We start from the raw sequence: 25,673 nt of genomic DNA on the forward strand, positions 1-25,673 counted from the left end.
CTGCAGAGTCTACTAAAAAAACAGCACAGAAGAGTGCCAAACCTTGTTAGTGGGTAGGAGCAGTGAGACATGCAGAAGGAGAACCTAGCTAAATAAAATAAAATTACATTTATTTCTAGTAAATTTCAAATCATACATACAGGTTATAAATCACCTTTAAAAATATAAGATGAAGGAATCATGGCTTCTATAAAACGTTCATCTGAAAAAGTTAGTGAACTACAAGTTCATTATGAGCAAGCAGCAGGACACAACAGCCAAAAAGGCTAAGGCTCTCTTAGGCGGTTTTAAAAGAGACACAGCTTCCAATAATGAGGTAATATCTGAGCTGTATTCTGCCATGACTGGGCCCCCTCTACAGTACTGTGCTCAACTGTGCCACTGTAGGATAGATAATGATGGGAGTATGACAGAGAGCAACAAGGATGGTGAATGACTTCAAATTCATGCCATGTGAGGACTGACTAAAGGAATAGGGGATATTCAGCAGGAAGACAACTAGGAGTAGCATGATAGCCACCTCTGAAAGACAGTCACATCAAAGAGAGATCAGTTATTCAATATGGCCCCCAAGGACAGAATGAGGAACAACTTGAATAAGGAATAAAGAGGCAGATTTAGGATTGCTCTAAGGAAAAATGACCCAACAATCAGAGCAAAGTTTTGCCTAACTGAAGTTTGTCTAATTTTACTTTAAAGGAAAAGTTGGATGACCATTACTTAGGTGTCTTCTTTGTGGCAGCTAGGTGGCATAAAGTACTGGGCCCGAAATCATGAAAACCCATAATCTTGCTTCAGACACTAGCTTCATGAACTGGGGCAAAAACATTTAACCTCTCTATCTCAGTTTCCTCACCTATAAAATGGGGACAATAATACCTACCTCACAATATTATGAGGATTAAATGAGAAAACATGTAAAATGCTTTGTAAAGCTTAAAACTGCTATACAAATGTTAGCTATTACTATTAACTAGCATTTATATAGCACTTTTAAGCTTTATGAAGCACTTTACAAATATTATCATTACATTATAATTTTTGTTATTAATATTGGGGATTGTGTGATTCTGTAGGACTGTTGGCCCTGGAATAAGGAAAACCTCTCATATTCTGCCTCATACTTTTATTGGCCTTGGACAACTTGTTTAAAGGTTAAAGTGAAAGTTAATAAAATTATGAACCTGTTCTTTTATCCATAAGATGGGGATAATAGCAGCAAATATTTCACAGGATTATTTTGAAAATATAATGAGTTAACATATGCCAAGCACTTCGCAAACCTTAAGGTAGTATGTAAATTTCAGCTATGATTATTGTTTTACATATGAAGAATCCAAGTCCTAAAGAGGTCAAGTGATGGAGCCAACATCAGTGAAGTTCTGTTTCCCTTATCCATCATTAAATACATCTGGCTCCTGGGTGTTTGTACTTCTTAAATGCTTTATGACTACCTACTGTAGTAACTGCAAAAAAAATATAAATAGGTAACTAGGTCATACTACTCCCCTTTTCTCTTCTGAAACTGCCACCACCCTAATGCAGGCAAGTCTTCATCACCCCCATGTCTGAACTACTGCAATAGCTTGTTGCTTCATCACCTCCACTCAGTCGTCAAAAGGATGTTTTCTAATGCTTAAGTCGGACTCTCTCTCTCACATAAACACCACCACCCCTCCCCACAAACACCATTAAACAACTCCAGTGGCTCCCAATCACCTTCAGGATCAAGAATAAAATCCTGTTTAACATTCAAAAAACTTCACAACCTGCCCCACCCACTCCACCTTTCTAGTCTTCTTTCCTCTTACATCTATATACTCTATGATCCAGTGACTTACATGCTATTATTATATGCCTCACGTGCTATTCCTTGAACAAAAAATTACCTTCCTACTTGTGCATTTTCAGTGGTTGTTCCCCATGCCTGGGATGCTCCCCTCCTCATTTCCATCTCCTGCCTTTCCTGGCTTTTTCCAAGTTCAAGCAAAAATCCTACCCAATCTTTCCCAATCACCCTTATCTAGTACCTTCCCTCTGCTGATTATTTCCAATTTCTCCTGTATAAAGCTTGTTTGAACATAGTTGTCTGCATGTTGCCTCACTTGTTAAAACTATGTATTCCTTGGGGCAGCTAGGTGGTATAATGAGGAGAGCACCGGCCCTGGTGTCAGGAAGACCTGAGTTCAAATCCAGCCTCAGACACTTGACACACTTACTAGCTGTGTGACCTTGGGCAAGTCACTTAACCCCAATTGCCCTGCCTTCCCCCCTTAAAAAAAAAAAGACTATGCATTCCTTGAGGGTAGGGACTGTCTTTTGCCTTTCTTTATATCCTCATTGCTTAACACAGTGCTGGCACTTAATGTCTACAAACCAACTGAAAAATATCATTTCTTTTGAATATAGTTAGTGATTGAATAATTTAAGCTTATCATTTTGATAAAGTGTCAGTGAATCACAGAACCACACATAGTTTCAGCTTTGCTACCTAGCTTTAAAGTACTTTGATAGGTCTGTCTCTTTAATGTGAGTGTTCTTTTCATTAATGAAAACCACAATCCATCCATACCATCTCATCCTGTATAATTCTTGTCCATGTCCTTCCAAAGGCCTTCATAAAAGATCTAACATACCAGCGGCCTTCCTCTGAGTCTCCTCCTGTTCTGTATAACAATGGAGCACTCAGACTATCCCCAGCCACCAATTTTTCTGATTATATAGTATTCAATGATATTTTTTATATAATTTCTTGCATGTAGGTGATCACTGGAAAAATGCATCCCTCCATTCCCCACTGTGTCATCTGCAACGCTGATTCCTGGAGGTAGTAGCATTCTAAGATTCAAAACCATACCGTGTTCCTGGAAGAACATTTCTGTTTGAAAAACAGATTTGTCTTACTGCTCCCAAACGGAAGTATATAACATAGGTGTTTTATTTTTTAAAGAAAGAAAAAAATAAGCTGCTTACATCACATTTCCAACTTTCACTCTTAGTCTTCTTGATGGAAATAAATTCTTGTGCATTCTCAGGATGAAATCTACAATGGAAAAACAAGGATATTCTGGATAAGTTATATCCTTGACCGAAATTTGCAACTCATATGAATACACTTAACAATCACAGAGCGTCAAGTATTGATTCATCACTCAAAACATATGCATGCATATTAGTATTTTATAAAATTTTAATGTAGTCATACCTCACTTTAGGTAAGATATGTTCTAAGGGAGAACACACTTAAATTTCATAAAACTAGTATTTTATAGGAACCAATGAACCAGTTACTTAAGAGAAAGTCTACTGTGATCAAAAATCATTTTATGGGATACCATCATTTCACCTTCTGGCTGTGCTAAGCCCTTTACAAATATTATATCTTCACAACTCTAGGAGTTAGGGTACTATTTAGCATTCCAATTATATAGCTCAGGAAAGTGAGGTAGAGGCTAAGTGATTTGCCCTGGGTCACTCAGCTACTAAGTGTCAAAGGCCACATTAGAAATCAGGTCTTCCTGACTCCTGGCAGCTAGGTGGCACAGTGGTTAGAGCACTGGACTTCAAATCAGAAAGACTCAACTCAAATCTAGTCTCAGACACTTACCAGTTGTATTACCCCTGCACAAGTCACTTAACCCTGTTTGCCTAGGTTTCTTTTATAAAATGAGTGGGAGAAGGAAATGGCAAACACTCCAGTATTTCTGCCAAGAAAACCCCCAAAATGGGGTCACGAAGAGTTGACACAACTGAACAACTTCCTGACTCCAGGCCCAGCATTCTATCCACTGTACCACCTAGCTGCCTCTTACAGGTAGTTGGACATGTGTATTAGTGGCAGGAGTCTGTACAAAGAAAACTCCTTATTCAAGTGAAATAAAAAATCTGGACTGTGCCCCTCACAAAATTTTTTTGTATAACTAGAAAAATAACCATTTTTGAAGACAATAAATTATAGTAAAGTGAATACTTGCCTCTTAACATGTTTAGCTAGAGTCTTCTTACTTGCATGAAGTTTATTACAATAAGGGCATTTGTGCTCCTTTTTATGAAATTCTGTTTCATTACTGTGCTTCTTTCTGTGAACGGTTAGGTTAGATTTTGTTGAATAACGCTGATGACAAATATCACATTCAAAGGGCTTCTCACCCGTGTGAACACGGGTGTGACTTTCATATTTTCCTATTTTTTAAAAAAAAAGAGACTAGAATTAATTCAGCAAATTTACTACATAGAATTTATTGAGATTTATGTTGATTTATAAATTTTATAAATAAAAGAGTAATATATTTTTCATTAATAAGAAGCTTCCTGATGAGGAAAACTACCAGATGACAAAATACTCTCCCCAGACACAAGTCAGCACCTCCTCTAACTGGAGTCTTAAGAGAGTTACCTAGAACACCAAGAGGTTAAATTGAATCCAGGTCTTTCTGGCTTTAAGACACCCTTTAATCACGGGTTATATTATGCAGCCTCTCATTATATCATGTTAGACACTAAAAAAAAAAAATCATCTTTACCTTTGGCAAATCTCAAGCATTTAAATAAGCTGCACCTCTCCTCACACCCCTCACTCCTCCCCACAACCCCAACAAATACCTAAGGATTAAAAGTTAAAGAAGTCATTCATATTCAATGGCTTGTAAAACACTAAGGTTGGGGGAAATTTGTGGATTAGCTAATTAGCTATTTTCTCAATGAATTCCTTGAAATCAAATAAAAGATAAATTTTAAAAGATAACTTATGTAAATATTACAAACCAGCTTCCTACAAAAGATTTATTCATCATTTAAGTTTAACTGAAAATTAAATTCATTTTTCATTCTTTCTATACACACAACTGCGAAGAGTGGTTCTTAAGCTTTTTTTGTGTCATGGACCCCTTTGGAAGTCTGGCGAAACATATTGCTTCCCAGAATATTTTTAAATGCATAAAATAAAATACATAACATTATAAAGCAAACCAATTATATTACAATTTGACTATCTATCTCTTTACCTATCTATCGTAGTTCACACATCACAAGTTAAGAATTCCTCCTCTAGAAAGTAACCTTTAGAACACTCTGGGGACAAGTAATTCTACAAGTTCCTCCATGGGCTAATTTGTACCCACTAAGCAACCTTCCCCCACCCTTCACTGGCAACATTCTACTCCAATCTACCTTCAATCCTTTTAGTTCTCCAAATCCAGTTCTCTAATTTAACCACCCTGGAGCAAACTACATTCCCTAACTACTAGTAACTGAATCCCCAACCTTATACAAAGTCATTCTACTCCTCATCCTCAGGCCTATTCCACTCAGGACAAATAAATCTTTCTTCGAACTCTAACTATTCTTAAAGAAATTCTCTACATTTTCAAGCTTTTCAACTGATTACTTTCAGGATACCTGGATTTCCCTTGAAAACATGACGGCACTTGCAACTCCTTCCAAAAGAAATCACACACTCTCCCAACTCATAAGACCAGGAGAGAAGGTTAATATGCTCCTTATTCCCTAATGCTGCTTCCAAAATATTTCTCTGGCAACATCTATTCCCTTCCCCAACATTTTTCTCCTGAAGTTCAAAGTCTAACAATCCTTATTGCTAGTTATTATCTAAATTTCTTATTGACTTTGGGACCTTTGTTACCACACCTCATTCCTTGCCTCATCAGCATAGTTTCATATGTCACTCTGATGACTGAGACATGGGATGTGAGCTAGCTCAGCAAGCCTCCTCCTTTTGGCAAAAAATGTCTTCATTACTCTCTCTCTGATCACAAAAGAGCTGTCTCTAAATCCTCACTGAAACTAATTCCTCAATAAGTAGCCTACATTCCATTGCATATTAATCCTCTGGGATTTTGCTCTAGAAGGGACACTGGCTTTCTCATCCAATTTCAACCACTACCTCTCCATTAGCTGTTTCCCATTTACCTACAAACCAGCTCAGGTCTCCCTAATGCTTAGAATTAGCTTGATACTTCAATCCCATCCGAGCTCTCTCATCTTTACTATTAAATTTCACAATCAAGCTGTTCATACACCTTATGCCTCCAATTCCTTACTATACATAATCTAACCTCTACAAACAAAAAAAACTATCAAAAATCACTAAGACTTCCATACTTGCCAGATCATCAGTCTTCATTTCCCCATGGCCTCCTCTGTAGAACTATATTATGTTCTACTGAATATTTTACCCCTTAATTTCAGACACCACACTTTCAAGGGTTTATTCCTACCTTTCTAACCAGTCTTCACTTTCTTTTCTGTGGCAACAATCAGGAGGAAGAGTTCTTGCCTGCAAAAGTCTCCAACCCCAAAATCTCAAAAGAAAAGAATGATGCACCATGCAACTAAAACTGAATCCACAGGACAAGAAATCCCACACAAGGCAAAAACTTCATGAATTAAAAACTTCAAACTAAAAATATAAGATCACCTATTCAGCATCTATAGAACCTTCTGAATAAGGTTCTGCCTATAAGACCACCCCCTGCAATGGACTCTGTCTTAACTTTCCTTCCCCTAATCCAACAGAGGGCAAAAAACAACTGATATCACCTAGTCATGTGAGAGAAAAAGACAATAACTGGATGGAAGGGTAGAAGCCTTCGACAAGAAAAGATGAGCAAAGTCACAGTTAAGAAGGGAATGAGCGAATACTGAGGGAGAGAGGTCTAGAAAATCAAATGGAATTGGTCCTCTCCTCATGAAAAGATCCTGACAACTGATCCCTATATCCTCCAAGTCCAGGATGCTAAGAACATCTAATACCCATCATAGAGTATTCAAGGGGCCATGGGAAGGAGAGAGACCAAATAGTATGAGGGAATTCCAAAGTCAAGTGACAACCATTGTGAGTGGGTGTGTAGAATTAATTAGGGCCATGAGAAGGGATATATAACAGTTCCCACTAGCAACTGACAAATAGAGGGGTACAGGGCAAACCAATAACCCCTTACTATCTTACTGTAATATAGTAACCTACTATAACCCTAAGGTAATATAACATGGTCGTAGAAATGTAGAATGGGGGGGAGGGTAGAAATGGGGAGAAAATTTGTAATTCAAACACTTGTGAAAATCAATGCTGAAAACTAAATATATTAAATAAAAAAAATTAAATACCAAAAATAAAAAATAAAAAAAAAGAAATGTAGAATAGGGGCAGCTAGGTGGCTCAGTGAGTAGAGCACCTGCCCTGAGGTCGGGGGACTTGAGTTCAAATACGGCCTCAAACACTTGACACACTAACTAGCTGTGTGACCTTGGGCAAGTCACTTAACCCCAACTGCCCTGCCTTCCCTCCTGCAAAAAAAAAATGTAGACTAATTATAGTAAGAGAAGGGATACAACCAGGCTTCATGATTTGTGGCACAAAGTGTCTCCAACCACACACTGCTTCTATCTATGAACTGCTATTTCCAAAAGGCATAATGGGTCAGGGGGTGGGGGTGAGGGGAATTCTACAAAGGCAATATCACAGGAAATACACAGAAAAGAATACTTCAGAAGCTTTTTACACTCATGAGGAGCACAACAAAATAAATAAGCTAAAAGGCATAGCTCATGAATCAGAAAAAAAACACTAATAATAGACTAGAAAGGAAGAGAAATAATGAGGAAAATACAATTGAAAATTCCTCAGAAAAGATCGCAAAAAAAAATTACACAAAATAAAGACTGGAGGAGAAGAGAGGATAGAAAATTTTGAACCAATGGCTAACCAGCTTACTGTGCAAGGAAAGTGAAGCCTCAAAAAAAAAAGGTAAAGGAAGGAGAGGAGAGGGGAAGGGAGGAGAGAAGGGAAGAGAGAAAAATGAAGGAGGGAAGAAGAGGGAAGGGATAGGAGGGAAGGACAAGAGAATAAGCACAGTGTGTGAAGACTCTTTTTGGGCACTGGGGTAAGGACTCACTATTGGACAAAAATCACTAGGAAACTTGGAAAGCAATCTGACAAAAATTAGGTACAGACAAATATCTCCTATCAAAATGAGCAAATGGATACATAATTTAGACGTAAAGGGTGACATTACAAACAAATGAGAGGAACAAGAAATAAATATTTTTCAGATCTATGGATAATATAGGAAAGACTTCATGACCAAACAAGGGACAGAGATCACAGAAGAAAATGGATGATTTTGATTGTATAAAATTAAAATGATTTTTATACAAACAAAATAGATGCAGCAAAAATTAAAAGGGAAAAAGGTAAGTGGGAGAAAATCTCTACAGAAAGTTTCTCTGATAAAGGTCTTATAACCAAGATATATAAGATCAAATTCAAATTTATAAGAACAAGAGCCATAAATGTTCAAAAGATATGAAGAGAACATTTTCAAATAAAGAAGCCCAAGGTATCAATAGCCACATGAAAAATGTTCCAAATCACTAATAACATAAATGCACAAAAAAGCAACCAAATCTCACAAATATGAGATTGGCAAAAATGACAAAATGACAATTATGGGGCCTTTGAGAAAACAAGCACATTAATTCAGTTAGCAGAGCTGTGAATTGGTCTGGATATTCAAGGAAGAAATTTGGAACCATGCCCCAAAAGTTATTAAACTGTGCATACTCTGTGACCCAGCTATTCGTCTATTTGTCCTATGAAAGAGAGAAACAAAAAGAAAAGAATCCTTATATACAAAATTATTTATAGCAGCTCTTCTTGAAGTAACAAAGATGTAGAGACTACATCTATTGAGAAATAAAAAAACTGTGCTATATAAATGCTACGAAATATAATGTGCCATAAGTAATGACAAAAAGGGCAGTTTCAGAGAAAGAAAGAAAGGAAAAGAGAAGGAAATAGAGTCAATGGGTAATTTTTTTTTTAATGCAAAGAAGAGAACAGAAGGAAGGCAAGAAAGAAGTACAAACAAGCAGGACACCCTTGAAAGCTACAGATCTGCCTGATATTCTTAAACAGCAACCTATACATAACTGCAGTTTTGTGTGCAATTCTTTGTTTTTTCTGTTCATTACCATGTACATGGAAATGACTGATTTATCTAGTGTTGAGGTTGAGAATTTTAAAATCAAAAAATTAAAAATTATGAAAGTTAAATGAAAATAATTAAATAGATTGTGTTTGACTCCTGAAAGTAAAAAAGAGAGGTTTCACAAAGTACAAAGTGTATTGGACATAGAGTCACAAGTCATGAGATTGAGTTCTAGCTGTGGACAAGCTAGTCCTCAGCTTTCTTATCTTTCAAACGGTAATAGTACCTGCATAGGCTGCTTCATGGGCACTGAGAAAGCTTTGTAAACTGTCACAGGCTATGCAAATGTGAATTAATATTATTAATATTAAATTATCAAGAACAAGATTTCAAGAAGGTTGAAGTAAAAAAGAGGGGAAGAAAAGAGGGACAGATATTAATGTTTTCATTCTCATTTGAAATGAACTCATTCCCATTTCCTAGAAGATCAAGTAACCTGACACAGTCTTTCCAAAGTAAGAATCTGGCATAGGAAAAGAAATAAAAACTGCATCTATAATTTTTTTTTTACATCATCACTCAAAAGAACAAAAACTCATAATCTATGATTGGAATTCAACACCATAAAATCAATTCAACTAGAAATTTTCTTCACATATTTTTCAGCTAAAACAATAAACTGTATTATTAATATGAATCTTAACTTTTTCCCCAGTAGCTACAATTCACAATATTCTTAAACTCCTTCTGCTAAAAACAAATGAACAAAACAGTCATTCATATTAGTGAGCCTATGTCAGCCCAAGAGAATTTTTTAGCACTTCTGGCCAAGGTCAACTCTGTCTCAAAGTTTAATATCACAGCTAATGATTTCAATAAATAATATATTGCACAAAGTTATACAAATATGTATAAACATTCTATTTATATATTTATTATATCGATTATTAAATATATTATATTAAATATAAATATTTATTTATTTACATATATGTGGATATGTACATCTGGGAATTATCTGCCTCAAGATGATCACTGAATCCATGTAAGCTCGCTAAGTTAGATAATGTAGATTAAAGAGAAAGAGAAGAGTAGAGGGTCCAGGATTCACCTTGAATTACAGGACCTGGCTTTTAATCCCCTTCCTTCAGCTTACTCCCTGTGTGACTGTGGGCACGTCACAGGGCAAATGACCTCTCTGAGACTCAGTTTTCTTATTTGTAAATGAAGTGGACTAGATGACCTCTAAAAGGACTTTTCCCAGTCCTATGATCCTTAATGTGTAGACATGCAGATCACAACACCAATACTTGCATACAAGTACTATTTCTACCACACCTCACGGTTTGGATGGAGTTGGGTTCCTGAAGGCTGTACCGGTAACAGAAGCTTCATGCGCCTTGCTTTGTGGCATCTAACTCCCTCTTTTCCCCACCTGGGGCAGAACTGCCTTCTATTCTCTGATCTGAAATTTGAGGACCACTGGCTAATTCCTAGGGATAAATAAAATAAATGTTTCTCTTTTGGCCAGGAACCCTGAGGGTCTTCCCCTCCCAGTTTGATTTTTTTTGTGTGAGTTTTGAATAAAGGGGCCACCCCTTGATTGACTTCTTAAAGAGGCCTATCCACTGCATGGGCATTACCTCACTCAAAGTGAGAAACCTGAAAATTCCTTTGCCTGAAAAGGCCAGGGTCTCCCAGTGCATTCTGGGCCATCTCCAGGGGTCCTGGTGAATATCAGACCACTGGACCCAGATTGCTCTGGAGGAGAAAATGAGGCTGGTGACCTTGCACAGCCCTCCCTCCCTCAAATCAAAGTCAATTGCAAGTCATGTCATCATTTCCCTGATGTCATGGTCCTCTTCAAGAACGAAGGACAAACACAACAATCATACATACAGACATACACACATTTATACACATATATGCTCCTCCCTGAGAAGGCTTATCTTCAGTCTTGCTTGCTTATATCTGTATCCCCAGTTTCAGCACAGTACCTGGCATACAATAAATACTTGCTTAAATAAAAAAATGAACTGGAAATAGCTATCCTAAGCAGGGAAAGTAACATCTGACTTTTAACTAGAACAAATAAATCATATGGTAACATTCCTTAAACAGCCCTGAGGTTTCACTTCAAACCTTGCAAATTGGCAAAAACGGCAACAAACAGCAATAGTCAATGGGGGCGGGGGGGCGGGGCATGTTGTGGAATGACAGGCATATTACTATAGCTGGTGCAGCTACAGTAATAACCACTATAGCATATAGTATAGTATAGCCATTTCAGAAAACAATCTGAAATCACACAAAGAAAGTGACTAAAATGTCTATTATTTAATAAAAAGATTTGTTCTGTGAAGTTTGGATTCAGTCAAAGGGAGAGGGGCGTACCTGAGGGCCTAGAGGGCCACATATGGCCTTGAGGCCGCAGGTTCCCCACCCCTTTGAACCAGTCTCCATTATTAGGTTTACATCCTGCTATTAATAAGAAGAAAATGCCCATATACTCCAAATTATTTATAGCAACACTTTTTGTGATAGCTAAGAATCGGAAACAAAGTCAACACACATCAACTGGGCCATAGCATACCAATATTGACCACAGGGTTGCATTTCCTTCTCCAGAGGCAAACAAATATTAAGTCACTTGCCCAGGGTCACACAGCTGAAAGTCTGAGTTCACATTTGAACTCTGGTCTTTCTGACTCCAGGCCAGTACTTTACCCACTGAGTCATCTAGCTGTCTCATAATATGTAGGTACATTTATATAAAATGCAAAGCTCTAAAAATACCTGCTATACACCATCCAACTGCACTAGGGCTGTCAGAATTACTCTTCTTTGCCTAACACATCTGAGGACTTGTTTTTCCCTTTCTTCTGGGGCAGGGAGGCATTAAAGTAAAGGCATCATTTACACCACAGTGGCTAAATTTGGAGATGGAAAGGGAAAACCTTAGAAATGGAAGATATCTCAAAGAGGAATCCAACCTCATTTTGTAGCTGAGGAAACTGAGCCTCAAAGAAGAAAAGATTTCAATTCAACAAACATTTATTAAGTGCCTACTATGTGTAAGAAGATATGAGTACAAAACCAAAACAGTCTTTATCCTCAAGAAGCAGACACTGTATTATACTCAGGAATACAACATCTATTCAGATAATCAAAGACAAAGTAATTTGATGATGGCAGAACTAATAACTAGAAGACTGGAAAAGTGGAGGAAAAGAGGGAGGGGAGGTCAGCAAAGGCTTCCAGAGGAGGTGAAATCTGAGATGAGATAAAAATTCAGAAAGTCAGTAGCTAGAAGAGAATGTATTCCTGAAACACTAACAGTTTTTGCACTTGTGCAGTAGCCTAGCTAAGCAAAAGAAGGCTAGTAACAAAGGTTTTATAGTTTGAGTAAAGAATGGTAAATTGGGGCCAGGTTAGGAGAGGCCTTAAATGCTAGGCCAAAATTTATCCCAGAGGCAACAGAAAGACAGTGAAATGTTTTTGAACAGGAGAATGCCTTGAGTGAGACACACGCCTTACAAAGATTATTTTGAAAACTGAAACAGCTAGATTAGAGAGAGGAAAGATTAGAAGCAGAGAAACTAATTAGGAGGAGACTGCAAAAGTCCAGGGGAGAAGTGATGAGTTCTTGAACTTCAATAGCAGTGGTATAAGTGGAGAAAAGGGGCAAATTGTGAAATTTTGGTGTCATATATTAAATAATAGTATAGATAAAATGAATATAGTATATGTAATATATGTAAAAACAATAAATAAATAAAATATACTAAATAATAATTTAATCAATGGAAGCTGAGGAAATTCCAGAAAGAAAAAAATATAGTAAAGCAGGCCCAGGACAGTCTTGGTTGGCCCCCACCCTTAGAGCATCTGGAATTGGAAGATATCACAGTAAAGAAAACTCAAGAGTGGTCAAACAGGCAGGAGGAGAACCACAAACTAACAGTGTCCCAGTAGCACAAAAAGGAAAAAGTAGTTGACAAAGTCAAAATCTGCAGAAAGGCCCAGTAAGATCATTAGGTTTAGCAGTTAAAAGAGCACTAATAATCCTTAGCAGAACTATCTAGGTAGAGAGGTAGGGCAGAAAGCCAGAAGGCAAAGAAGTGAACAATGAGTGTGTATAGAAATAGAAGTAAATACAAACAAATATTTTTAAGGATTTGGTAGTGAAAGTGAGGAAAAGATATAGGAGAGAAAAAGATATAGGCAGCAGAGGAAAAGAGCAGTGGAGGATTAATGACTATTTATTTAACAATGTTCTAAAAGAGAGTCCTATTCAGAGAAAGTTTGGACCATTTGATCTCTAAGAGCCCTGCCAACTTTGAGATACTACATCCCTTCTTCTGCACCTCAAAATATCTCCTTGTGTTTTAACCCTTGCTTTTCCTTCTTTCACTCTTGAGTCTCTAATCAACTACCCTATTATTTCCTTTGGGATCTTGCTCAATCAATCATTCCCTCTCTACTAGCTTTTCCCCTCTACTTACAAAAGGTCTCTGAGCCTTCAACCAAACAATAATAATAATAATGATAATTTTTTCCTTCTACCCAGCCATGAGCTACTCCTCATTGCAAAACTTCTTAAAAAAAGGAATAGACTACTTCCACCACTTTGTTACCATACACTCACATATATTCCTTAACTTGTTAAAATCTAGCTTCAGTACCTACCACTATGAGATTGCTCTCTTCAAGGTTAACAATATTTTAATAACCAAGTCAATGAACAGCCTTTGTACAGTCCTTGACCTTTCCAAAGCATATGAAATACCTTCCCAGTAACACATCCCTTGATATTTTCTCTGTCTTCAGATACTGTAACACTGCACGCTCCTCTTCCAATAACTACATCAATTCCTTCTTAGACTCCATCATCACCTCCCCCCACCCCAAGTGTTAGTTTCTGAACCCATAAAGTTAGCCTCTGGCCCTCTTCTCTCTCTACAATTTCTCCCTTGAGAGTCTACCATATATTATTTTGACTTCTTTGCAGATGACTCACAAATGTTTATCATTAGCCCCTACCTCTACCTAAGCCTTAGTTCCACATTTCACACTCTTGGAGTCTCAAAGGTCATCTAATCCAATTTACACCTAAATAAGAATCCTCTCTACCACAAACCCAACAAGGGATGTTATGCAGCCTTTAAATGAGGTCTCTAGTGAGTGAAAACTTAATACCTCATTCAACTTTGCACAGCACTAATCATTAATAAGATTTGATTCTCTACAACTACACACTCCAAACATCTGGGACCGAAGAAAACAAATCTAATCCATTTCTTTCACTTTAGAAACCATTAAATGTTTGAAGACAGCTCTTTTATTCCTCCTAAATTTTCTCTTCTGCAGGCTAAGCATTCCAAGTCCCTTCAAGTGATCTTCATATGATCTTAGGACTCTTCAGACTGTCCCCTTTCATCCCAACTGTTACTTGTTTTCAATCTTTCCCTGTTTATGGTCCCTTCCCTACTGCCTACAAACATGCCCACATCTCCCCCTTCCTCAAGAAACCCTTACTTGTTCCTTCCATCCCTGAATTTGTGACTAAATAAAAAAGGCCACCTATAACAGGTGCCCTCACCTTTCCTCTCACTCTTTTCTGAACCCCTTACAGTCAGAAAGGCAGCTGAAGCAGGCACTGTGAAGTGCTTAGAGATTGGTCAGACATCAGAAGATGCCGAGGTCATTCACTGCATCCTGGGCCATTGCTATCCACGTTGACTTTTGTCTTGCCACTGGACTCAGATGATTCTGGAAGAGAGAGTGAGACTAACAACTTTGTGGAATTCTGCCTCACTTAAATCCAATTCATTGGCAAGTCAAGATATCACCTTATACTGTCCCTGGTCCTCTTTGAAAACAAATGACAAACAATTCAGCTTCTGAACTCATTAATTCCACTGCTCTCTCTAAAGTTATTAATGATCTCTTAATAGCCATATCCAATGGCCTTCTTAGTCTCCTCTGCCAGATCCTCATCCAGATCACACTAACTGTATATGTTCTTTCCTGGGACCTCTTCTCTTCTCCTAAACTATACTTATCTTTTCCACATTACGACTTTCCCCACTGCAATTTCAATATATCATGGGTCCGCATAAGAGATTAAATGGGAACTTGGGGGGAGTTTTGTGGAAGCTACAGATGACACACAAAGGCCTGCAGACAACACAGAAAAAAGTTTAGAAACTCAGAAATGCATAAAATATGTGTATAGCATTGTATGATATCAACATATTTTATCTTTTAATACCATATTTCAGACTTCTTTTCTGATACAAAAGGAGGGCCAAAAAATTTTACACTGATTTTCCAGATCAAGGGAGTGCTGCACCCTTAACCCTCCCCCCACAATGTACTTCACTTAGTGATCTCATCAGCTCCCATGGATTTGATTACCATCTCTTACGCTGATGTTTCTCAAATCTACCTAGCAACCCTAAACTCTGTTGACCTCCAATTCACATCTCCAACAGCCATTTAGACATCTCAAAATGGATGCCCAATAGATATCTTAAATCCACTATCTCCAAAATGGAATTTATTTGCTTTCCCTCTAAGACCTTCCCCCTCCTAACTTCTCTATTACTATAGAGGACACCACCTTCTTTCCAGTCCCTCAGGCTCTCAAAAAGAGGTGTCATCCTGGACTCCTTACTATCTCTTGCCCCCATATCCAATCTAATGCCAAGGCCTGATGATTTCACCTTTGCAACATTTCTCAAATGAGCACTTCTGTTCTTTAACATAGCTGGTGCTCTGGCACAGGCCCTCACCATCTCCCACATGGACTCTTGCAGGATCTTGCTTGTGGGTCTGTCTGCCTCAAGTCTCTCTCCACTCCAATCCATCCTCCATTGAGGCACTAAAGTGATTTGCTTAAGTGCAGGTGCAAACCTCTCTATTCAAAAAACTCCAGTGGCACCCTATTAACTCCACTATCAAATACAAATTCCTATCTGTTGTTCAAAGCTCTTCGTAACCTAGCTCTCTTCTACCTTTCCAGTCTTCTTATAACTACCTGCCTCTTACTCTTCAATCTCTTTACACTTACTTTCTTTGCTGTTCCATGAACAAGACACTCCATTTTCTCTAACTATTCTTCATACCTAGAACACTCTCTCCCCTTATCTCTGCCTAATGTTCCAACACTTCTTAATTCTAGTCCCTTCCCTTTTTATCCTGTGTATAACTTGTCTGTACATATATGTTCATTTTTTTTCTCTCCTCCATTAGACTGTAAGCTCCCTAAGGGCAAGAACTATCTTTTGCCTCTTTTTGTATCTCCAGTGTTTGGTGCTTAGCAGGGTGCCTGGCACACGGTAGGTGCTTGACAGATGTTTATTGACTGACTTCAGCATTCTGGTTACTTAGTCCTGGACATTCTCCTCCATATATTATCTAACTAGGACTGAATAAAGTAAAATTATCACACCTCTCATCTTGGACACTATGAATCACTTAATAGAGTAACATCATGTTAACATTTTTGACGGCATTATCACACTGCTGACTCATGTTAAACTTGCAGTCTATTAAAACCCTTAAACCTTTTCTGACTGAATTTTTATCTAGCCTCCCCATTCCAATCTTGTATCTCTGAAGATAATTTTTTTTAAAGTGCAGCAATTGGTATATATCTCAAACTTTTAACTTATTGGACTCAGTCTGACAATCTAGAATGACATCAAGATGTTACCTATCATTCCTGACTTTATGCCATGTACAAATTTGACAAGTATGCCATATATGGTGTTCTCAGATCTCCGGTACATTACACTAAAGACTTATTCCAAAGTGACACTGAAACAACAGAATACTCTGAGTCATGTGCAGTTCCAAATCTATCTAACGTTACTGCCATCTAGCCCACATCTATTCATTCTGTCCACAGGAAGAACATGAAAGGCTGTCAAATGACTTCTTGAAGTCTAAGTAAATTGTCTACAACATTCTATTCACATGCAAATCAAGTCAATCCTACCAAGAATTGAACTTTCAGTCTAGTCTGATAGTCTACTCTTGATAAAGCAGCAATGGTTCTTTGTGATGATTGCTCCTTTTCTACATGTTCACTAACGTGTTCACTAAAAATCCCTTTAATAATATGTTTTAGAAGTTGGCCAGAAATTCAAGTCTGACTTAACCTATATTTGCAGACACTGATCTCTTCCTTTTCTTTCTGAAGATAAAGATAACATTTGCCTTTCTCCTCTCCCAATTTAAACTCATGTATTTCCTTTTCCTGAACAGGTAACCTATAACATATTCCAATGAGATTATTGCTTCTGTTTCTGTCTCCAATTACCTTCACTCAAGTCATTTCCATTTTGTCTCCCAGCCCCCTTTCTTCATTAGTACATCTCCTTAACATACAATACTACTTAATCAATCGACAAACATTTATTAAGCACCTACTATGTGCCAGGCACTGTGCCCTATCCCCGCCACTCCTGCTTTTACCAGTTCTGTTTCTTTTGAATAAGGTATACTCTTCCAGAGCCATAGTCCAGACATGGGTTCCACCCCACCATATCTCCATGATAATCATGAAGTCACATTTGCCTCTTTGTATTAAGATCTGGTTCTTCGTCTTTTTTACCCATATTTTGTGTATATGTGTAATTCCTTCCTTGGATTTTGCCTCTTGTAAATCTCTGGTTGTCTTCTTCCAACATCATAGCTACTCTATAGTACTGAGCTTGGTGGCTGTCTTTAGGCAATTTCTTCCTCCAAACTTCAGGAAAAGGAGGAAGAAAAAAGGAAAAATGTTACGCACATTTCATCTCTGGCCAGGAGCATGTCATTCCTGTAATTTAAGCAATGGTCCAGAAATCCAAATTCTATTCTATCTTCCTAACCAACTCCACAATTTCCCAACCTCCCTCTTTTCTGAAGCCTTAGCCTCAGCTCAACAAAAGTTATGAAGCTACCTTCTAAGCCCCTCAAGTCTTTTAGTTTCTTGCCAAAGACTCCATAATCTTTAGAAATTCCAGTTAGAAACCTTGTGACATTATCAATTATACCCATGAATCACTGTTAAGTCATCTGGTTTGAGAAATCTTGGGGAGATTCCATGTCAACATCCTAGGTACAGATCCTGGGAAGACAGACCCATTTATCACTTATCATATGCCTCAGTATTCCTCAGGAAGGAAGCACAGCCACTACTCATCTCTTCATCTTCTATTGTTTACTAGAGGATCTCTAATCTGATATCACCCATGCAAATACATCATCACTTCTTGGAGATTAAGCAAAGCTTCCTCCTAAGAATTCATCTTCTTCCTCTTCAGGAGGGGCCTCATATCACAAAAGTGTTCAGTGGTCCTTCTTACCTTTCTTCCATTACATTATTCCATCCTCCAACTTCCAGACACATCATTATCCCTTTGTCTCTTCAAATTTTTTGTCTTTATTTTCATAATGGAAGTCATTCTCGTGTTTTTATTTTGTTTTAAAGAATACTTCATCTCCTCTCATAATCTAGAATAGCCTCTTCACCATCTATTCAAGGAAGAACACCACCTTATCCATTAAGCATAGAGAAGAGTCACTTATTGATGGAAGAGCTCAGATTACCACAAAATTCTCCTTGTTCTCTGAATTTGCTGGAAGGAAATCCTTAGTAACAGGATCACAGATTCAAAGACGGGAAGGGAGTTTAGATCATAGAGTTCAGCCCCGTCATTTTACACATGATGAACTGAAGCCCACCAGGTTCACATAGTGTCTGATATAGAATTCATCTTTGACTCCAAGTCCAAATTCTATCCACTACACCACACTGCCTTATCATACCTTTTATGAGCTTTCTTGGAGAACTCCTATAGCTAACTGCCTGTTTCATCTTTAATTCTGGGGCTATAACTTTCCTACATAACTCTTTAACACCTTGATGGCCACATTCAATTTTTCCCCCTTTGTCTTACTAACTTTTTACACTGATTTATCAACTTGTCTTGTCTGTCCATACTTACTTGTTTAATTTCCTCCTCTTTCACCTCGAGTCCTTTTCACCTTTCTCTTCCTCCAGTCTTCCTCTTTAGTTCTTTCTTCTTCTCAGATCCTTATGCTTAAATCCTCTTCCTCCAACTTCTCCCTCAAGTTCTCCTAAATGTCCCCTCTCCAAATTCAACTTCTAGCTTTTGTCACAATTCCAAAACTCCAAATTTCCTTCAAAATTATTTCCTCTTCTTCCACACAACCTTTTGACACTGAAGTTAGAAGTTACACATTCAGCTAGAAACGATTTTCTATCTGACATAATTTGTGATCAAACTGACAGAAAAAAGAATGTTAAATAATATTCACTACTCTGATATATTTCCAAAAGAACAACTTAATATAATATTAAAGTCTAAGTAAATTTTTGCTAATGATATTTCCTCCCACTAAAATGTCTCAAAAAATAAAACATTAAAACAATACTGGTATTTTTCTCTCTGAATATTGTTTCATTAAATTCAAAACTATCCACCCTTTGCCCTTGCTGTCTTATTTCAGGAATACAAACAAACAAAGCATCTAAAATCTCATTCCAAAAAAAAATTAGGTAAGTAGTTATATTTGAAAATCAAGTAGAAGTCAAATTTTAAAATATTTTCTCTACTAAACTTTTCTGTCTAAATAATGACATTCATGTGTGTGTGTGTGTGTGTGTGTGGGAGGGGGAAGGGGAGGGGGAGGACCTCTGAGTGAGCATGCAAGCTCCAGAATCCACAAATGACATTACGAACAGATAAGTTGGGTCCAGAAGCAAACAAGAGAAGAAGAGCAGGCTGGACTGCTTTCAGGAAACTTCAAAGTTCCTCAATGACCTCAAACTTCTTCTACAATTAAAATTCCATGTTTTTAATGCCAATATTCTGTCAGTGTTGTTTTATGGCCATGAGACATAAACCAGTTACAGAGGAGGCAATCAAAAGTCATATGGTAAGTCTAAAGCAGACTGAAACACATAATATGGAACTTTGAAGAGTAAAGGATGTCACTGAAAAAATATTGTGACCAAAAAAAAAAAAAAAGAGCAGGTCACTTGTTGAGGGACAACAAAATGATGAACAGCCTGAGTGCACTATTGCAGCAGGCTTGCAATATAGGAGACAATCAAGAAAAACCCCAAACATTTTAGGGAGGCCTGTGATTAACTTAGAGAAGGCCTTGGACAGGATCAGTTTTTATCTATATCTATGTAGGGGAAATCCAAATCAGTAAGATCACAGATGCATTTGATTGTTAAACTCTTTTTTTTCCCTGACCCTAGGTGCAGTCAATATTTTCTAGCAGTAAACAAACCACCAGTATACATGGCAAGATCACAATAATCAATACAAACTCTTTTATGGCCACGCATACAATTAATTAAGTTTTAATGTATCTGGGGTTTTTTAGATGGTTTGTTATTTATTCACTTGCGTGTTTTATTTTAAATCATTCATTTACAAAAATTCAAGAGTTAGTCATTTGATAATGTCACATGAAATTATGGCACTCTAAAGATACATTTTTGAAATGATTAATTAGAATGTTACTGATGTAGATGTTAACTCTAGACATCCTCAGAAGAAATATGTTCTTTGGGATCTATGGACCAAAGCCCGCTAACCTGTCCCTATTCTTGCTTTTATTGTCCATTGGTTTTTGTTACTATAATTTCAGAGCAGGGCAAGGAGTCATTAGGCATTCTCTATTTCAGAAGGGAGATAAGATGTGAGCTATTAATAAGCTTTCAGGAAAGGCGTAAATGCATACAAGACAATGTCTACACCTGTCGCTTATGAAAGAAAGGGAAAGGGAATGATTGGCTAAAATAAAGATTACGGTCCTAGTACATTAAGAGCAAATGCTTCTGAGCCTGATCATAACTTTTTCTGGGTCCTTCCAACCTGGAAGAGCAGAGATGTAATATGAGCAGGAAGATCGATTTATAAGCTACAATTCACAATGTGAAGTCTAGTCATAACCTATTTATGGTAGGAGAAACATGTCTAGGTATAACAGTTTGGCCTTTGCACTTTGGAACTAGCTAGGAAGGGTAAAAACTCTATCCAGGGAGATCCGGGCAAAATTAGAAAACAAAGCTTAGGGAATCCCTTCTTCAAAAGACACCAGCACTTTGACTCCAATCGCATTTCTTAAGGTACAGTTCCAGGCCCAGGCCCACAATAAAGGCTGTAGACATAAAGCACTCAAACCAAAGCATCTAGGAGAAGGGGAATGGTCAGTAGGAACAGAGATATTGAAACAAATGCTAGCAGGCAGAAAATTACAGATCCAGTGATAGTTCTCAAAAGCTGTGTCATATTGTGATATTAAAATGTTATCAGCACTTTATAAAACTGTATGCAAATAAAATTGATAACTAATACCCAACACTACAAAATTTCTACAGATGAGTCCATGGTTTAGGACTAACTTTACACTTGTCAAAATGTACTTGTGCAATCCTATTATCATCATATGTTATAACATTTTCCAACTTTCCAAATAAGATCTGCTTAGAAATAGTTTTTTAACTCACCCTTGTTTAACTAAACACACACACACAATCAGAAAACTTTTCCCAATAAACATAAAACATTTCAAAATGACTAATCCATTATTTAAACTTGACAACTTTTAAAATTCTACATACCATGTACAAATTCATCCCCTGACTAGAATAGCAAAGCTGGTTTTTCTTTTCTTCATCCATAAATCACTGCTAATTGGTATTTTCTACAAAAGTTTATTCAGTTTTCTTTCATCCAAAAATCACTGCTAATTTGTATTTTCTATATATCCCTAGAGCTCTGTAAGACTGATTCTTAAATACTTTTCGAAAAATCAAAACAAAATTAAATTATATTCAGTGAAGTTTTAACATTTCCTGTCTTCTTATTCTTTGGAAATTAGAAATCTATTTAGAAGCCTACGTGGTTACATAAGGATTTGAACTTAAGTTCTCTGACCAGCCTTACCATCCATATCTGCTCACTGACAGCATAGTAATATTATTACAACATCCTATCCCTAAATCATAATGAATATAAGAGAACTTACTGAATAAAGATTTCATTACTAATTATCCCCCTAGAGAATTAGTAACTGGTAAATTTTCATATAAATCATTTAACTGTAATACATGCATTACTGCACATAGAGGCGTAAGACTTGGGTTCAAGTTCCATCTTGATAATTACTTTCACTTCTCTGGGTCTTAGTTTCCTTATCCACAAAATAATAATGCTGGACTCCAGCTCTAAATCCTACAAAGATTTTTATTCCCATTTCTTTAAAAAATAGTATTTTTTAGGGATATAAAAATTTACCCTGGAACCATTAAAGAGAATAAAAATTGTCAAATGGCAATCTTTCCAATTCCCTTCTAATGAAATGTTGCTCAGGCTCAACTGCTTCCTCTACGAAGTTTTCCAGGATCCCAAATAATTACAAAAAAGCTACCTCAGATGCTTGCATATTATATTCATCTCTTCTATGCATTCAAATAGTTTTGCCCTTCTTAACTCCTCTACTAGTTCATAACCTCTTGTAAGGCAAAACCTATGCTTCTTTCATCTTTATATCTACCTCTTCCTCGCCTAGACTAGTTCCTTGCACTAAAGCATTTAATAAATGTTTGTTAGGGAATAAATGGCATGACTTACCTATGTTACCTTAACTAGAATTTTTTTAAGTGACTTAGTTTTCTATAACTATATAAGACTAGTAATTCTATTTACAAGTCTTGCTTTCAGTTTCAGAGCAAGCACTTCACAGACATAATTAAATGAATCCAGAACATTAACAGTATTTTTTGCACCAAATAAATGCAAAGCATATTAGTGAAGGGTGTTCACTTCTGGGATGTAAAGAGGAAGAGGGGAAAAAAGTACTTGCTCTAAGCCAGCATATTTGAATTCGAGTAACAGTAAATTTTAAAATTTCTAACGGTAACAAATGTCTTCCCTAATGCTAAAAAAAATTTGTTTTAAACTTCACAAAGAATCAACCAAATTTACAAAGTTAAAATAGCATTAAAATATGAGACAGAGTTGTTTCTTACCTATTCGGTCAAATGTTTTATCACACTTAGGACACTGCAATATTTTTTTGTTACTGTTCTGAATGACCACTGGAGTTAACCCTTCATGAATATTTCCTACAGAATCAGCAGTTTCAGGCTCCTCTTCTGCATCATGTTCTTTGTCACTCTGCTCTTCCCCTTCAGAGTATTCATCTGACATTTCCTCCTCCTGTGCTTCTGCATCTGCATTGTACTCACTTCCAGCATCCTCAGAGTCATTTTTATCTGACTTTTCCGTAGCAAAAGTGACTTTATCCAAATTGTCTTTATCAAAATTGTCTGATATTTCACCACTTTCATTTTCATTATCACTGTCCTCATCAAACTTTACAGGGCACTTTCGATTCCTCGTTGATCTTCTTGCTGAAAAACCTCTCTCCAGCATTTTTAACCCATGTTTTTTCCCTATCAGTAGGGATCTATGAGTTTTGGTCAAATGATTCTCTAAAGACTTCTTGTAACAAAAATTTCTACTGCAGAATTTGCACTGATGACTGTTTGACAACCTGCCAGCCAATTCACTTAGAGTTTCTGCTGGTGATGCCTTTTCAGTTATTTCAGAAGGAAAATTAGAAATATTTTCATTATTTAGCAGTTTAACTGCATCTATAATGTCCAGAAATTTTGCAGCCTCTAAAACTAGAGGTATCTCATTCTTATAGACAAAAAATTCTGACGTGTAAAGAAATTCTAGCAAATGCTGAAAAACAGAATGTGTTACATGATCCAGAGTGACAACATCTGTGCTTGGATTTTTGCTCAAACAAGCATGAAAATAACTACTGCCAACAGCAACAACAACTTTGTGTGCACTGAATTCCTTTCCTTCTACAATTATGAGTAAATCACAGAAAGACGGTTGCTTCTGTCTATCGTCATTTAAATATTTCAGTAAATTCTTATTATACTGCAAAGAACTCAGAAGCTTTCTCTGATCTGGTGATGGCGGAAGTTGCTGATAGCACTTTAGATCTTCAGGAGTAGATCCTTCCGTAGAATGACTAAAGGTCACTTGGTCGCTATCTACTGCACTGTTTCCATCAGTAGAATCTTTATGATGGCCTAGATGGATCTTCTCGTCAAAATTTGCAGTAACCTTTCTCCTTTTCTTCATTGCAATAATGCAATTTCAGGACAAGAGGCTTCATAAGTGTCTCAAGAGATTTAAAAAGGAAAACTAGCTTCAATCTTGAGTAACACCTTCTGGAGAGGTGTGAGGAAGGGTTTCATGGTCTGCAAAACAATAAGAACCCTATAAACATATCTCCACCGGCGACTTGGTTGCATTTGTTCAAAGTGCTCTTCATTCAATTTTCTATCATTAAATGAACGAGGAGACAAAAAAAAAAACCCTACAGCTTACACACGTAAGTGTTTTAACATCTTAGGGCTCGGGAAGAGGAGAGGTTAGGGGAAGTCGAGAAAGCCGACAAAAGAACAATTTTAAAGGAAACAGAGCACCCTCACACCTGCAAAGCCCGACTCACAAGAGGGTGGGTAGATGAGGACACTGTGGGGAGAAGCCCCCAGAGAAGGGGGTGTGGCTGGGGGCGGAGGGTCCAGTGTGTGATTGGGTCATCACGGTCCTCCCCGCACCACAGCTCTCCGGAACAGGGGAGATGGGAGAATGCTCAATACATTTGTCCCCTCAGACCCGTCCCCTCCTACTCGGGAGTCCGAGTGTGCGACACAGCGCCAGGACGGGCAAGGCGCAGGGACAACAGAGGACGAAAGGGAGAAAGCCCTCCCAGGGCAGGGGAGGCCCTGGCCCGCGGCGAAGTCGCCGCGCTTCCCACCCCGGGTTCCCGAGGCAGCCGCCCCAGTTCCATTTACCGCCTCCTCAGAGCGCCTCCGTTGCCTCCCGGCCGCCGAGCTCCACTACAGGCGCGTTCCCTCCTAGTGTCTACCTACTTCCGGGTTCGGCCAACCTCTCCGCCCCTCCTTCCTCTTCCTCTTCCCTTTTTCCTTTCCCTCCAGTGGCCACAACTGCGACCTCAACCACGGGACCCACCCACCACGCAGGCTCCGAGCGAGTCCAATAACTCTTTCCCGAACCCCCACCGGGGCCATTGCGCATGAGCGTTCACATCCTTCAGCGCATGCTCACTAAGCCCACCCTCCTCCGTTTCCGCCCTCCCACCTCGGGAGACATTACTAGAACTGCCGATCGAGACTGTGCTCCGGGTTTTCCTGGTATCCGTGACTGGGCGGAGCGGGGCGGGGTTGAAGGGATAGCTGGGTGGCCCAGTACGCTCGGTTGACTCTGGCAAAGGACCTGGGGCGGAGCTGTAAAGGAGAGAGGCGATAGGAAAAGAAGCCGAGGGGAAGGTTGACCAGTCTTGGCGTTAAGAGAGGCTGCGGCACTGAACAGATAGTAGCAAAATCATGGAACTGAGGCCTCCTCGCGAAAGCATTCTCTCGGCCTCCGCGCATGCGCCATGGGGCCTCTTCCGAGGCTCTGACACGTACGCACATGCGTGCTCTCCTCGGGGCTTGGTCCTGAGCTGCCTCTTCCGTAACTGTGGGGAAGTCCCCGGGCCTTCTCCCTTATTCATAGCTCTAACGTCTACGATGTTACTATTTAAATAGAGACACTAGGTTATTTATTCACACAAACACACAGTTTAGTATAAGCA

General features: G+C 38.2%; 1 protein-coding gene across 1 annotated transcript in view; it reads right to left on the bottom strand.

Annotated features, from left to right (window-relative positions):
- Positions 1 to 25,055, bottom strand: part of ZBTB41 (zinc finger and BTB domain containing 41) — a 54,336-nt gene extending 29,281 nt beyond the window's left edge. The window contains exons 1-4 of the mRNA XM_036755129.1: positions 24,871 to 25,055; positions 23,017 to 24,270; positions 3,975 to 4,182; positions 2,974 to 3,043 (exon numbers count right to left, since the gene is read on the bottom strand). Coding sequence (XP_036611024.1) covers positions 2,974 to 3,043; positions 3,975 to 4,182; positions 23,017 to 24,151 — 1,413 coding nt within the window. The 5' untranslated portion in view covers positions 24,152 to 24,270; positions 24,871 to 25,055. The remainder of the gene's footprint in view (positions 1 to 2,973; positions 3,044 to 3,974; positions 4,183 to 23,016; positions 24,271 to 24,870) is intronic.
- Positions 25,056 to 25,673: the final 618 nt, after the last annotated feature.

The sequence above is a fragment of the Trichosurus vulpecula genome, chromosome 4 (genome assembly GCF_011100635.1).
Source record: "Trichosurus vulpecula isolate mTriVul1 chromosome 4, mTriVul1.pri, whole genome shotgun sequence".
In the NCBI taxonomy this organism is placed as follows: Eukaryota; Metazoa; Chordata; class Mammalia; order Diprotodontia; family Phalangeridae; genus Trichosurus; species Trichosurus vulpecula.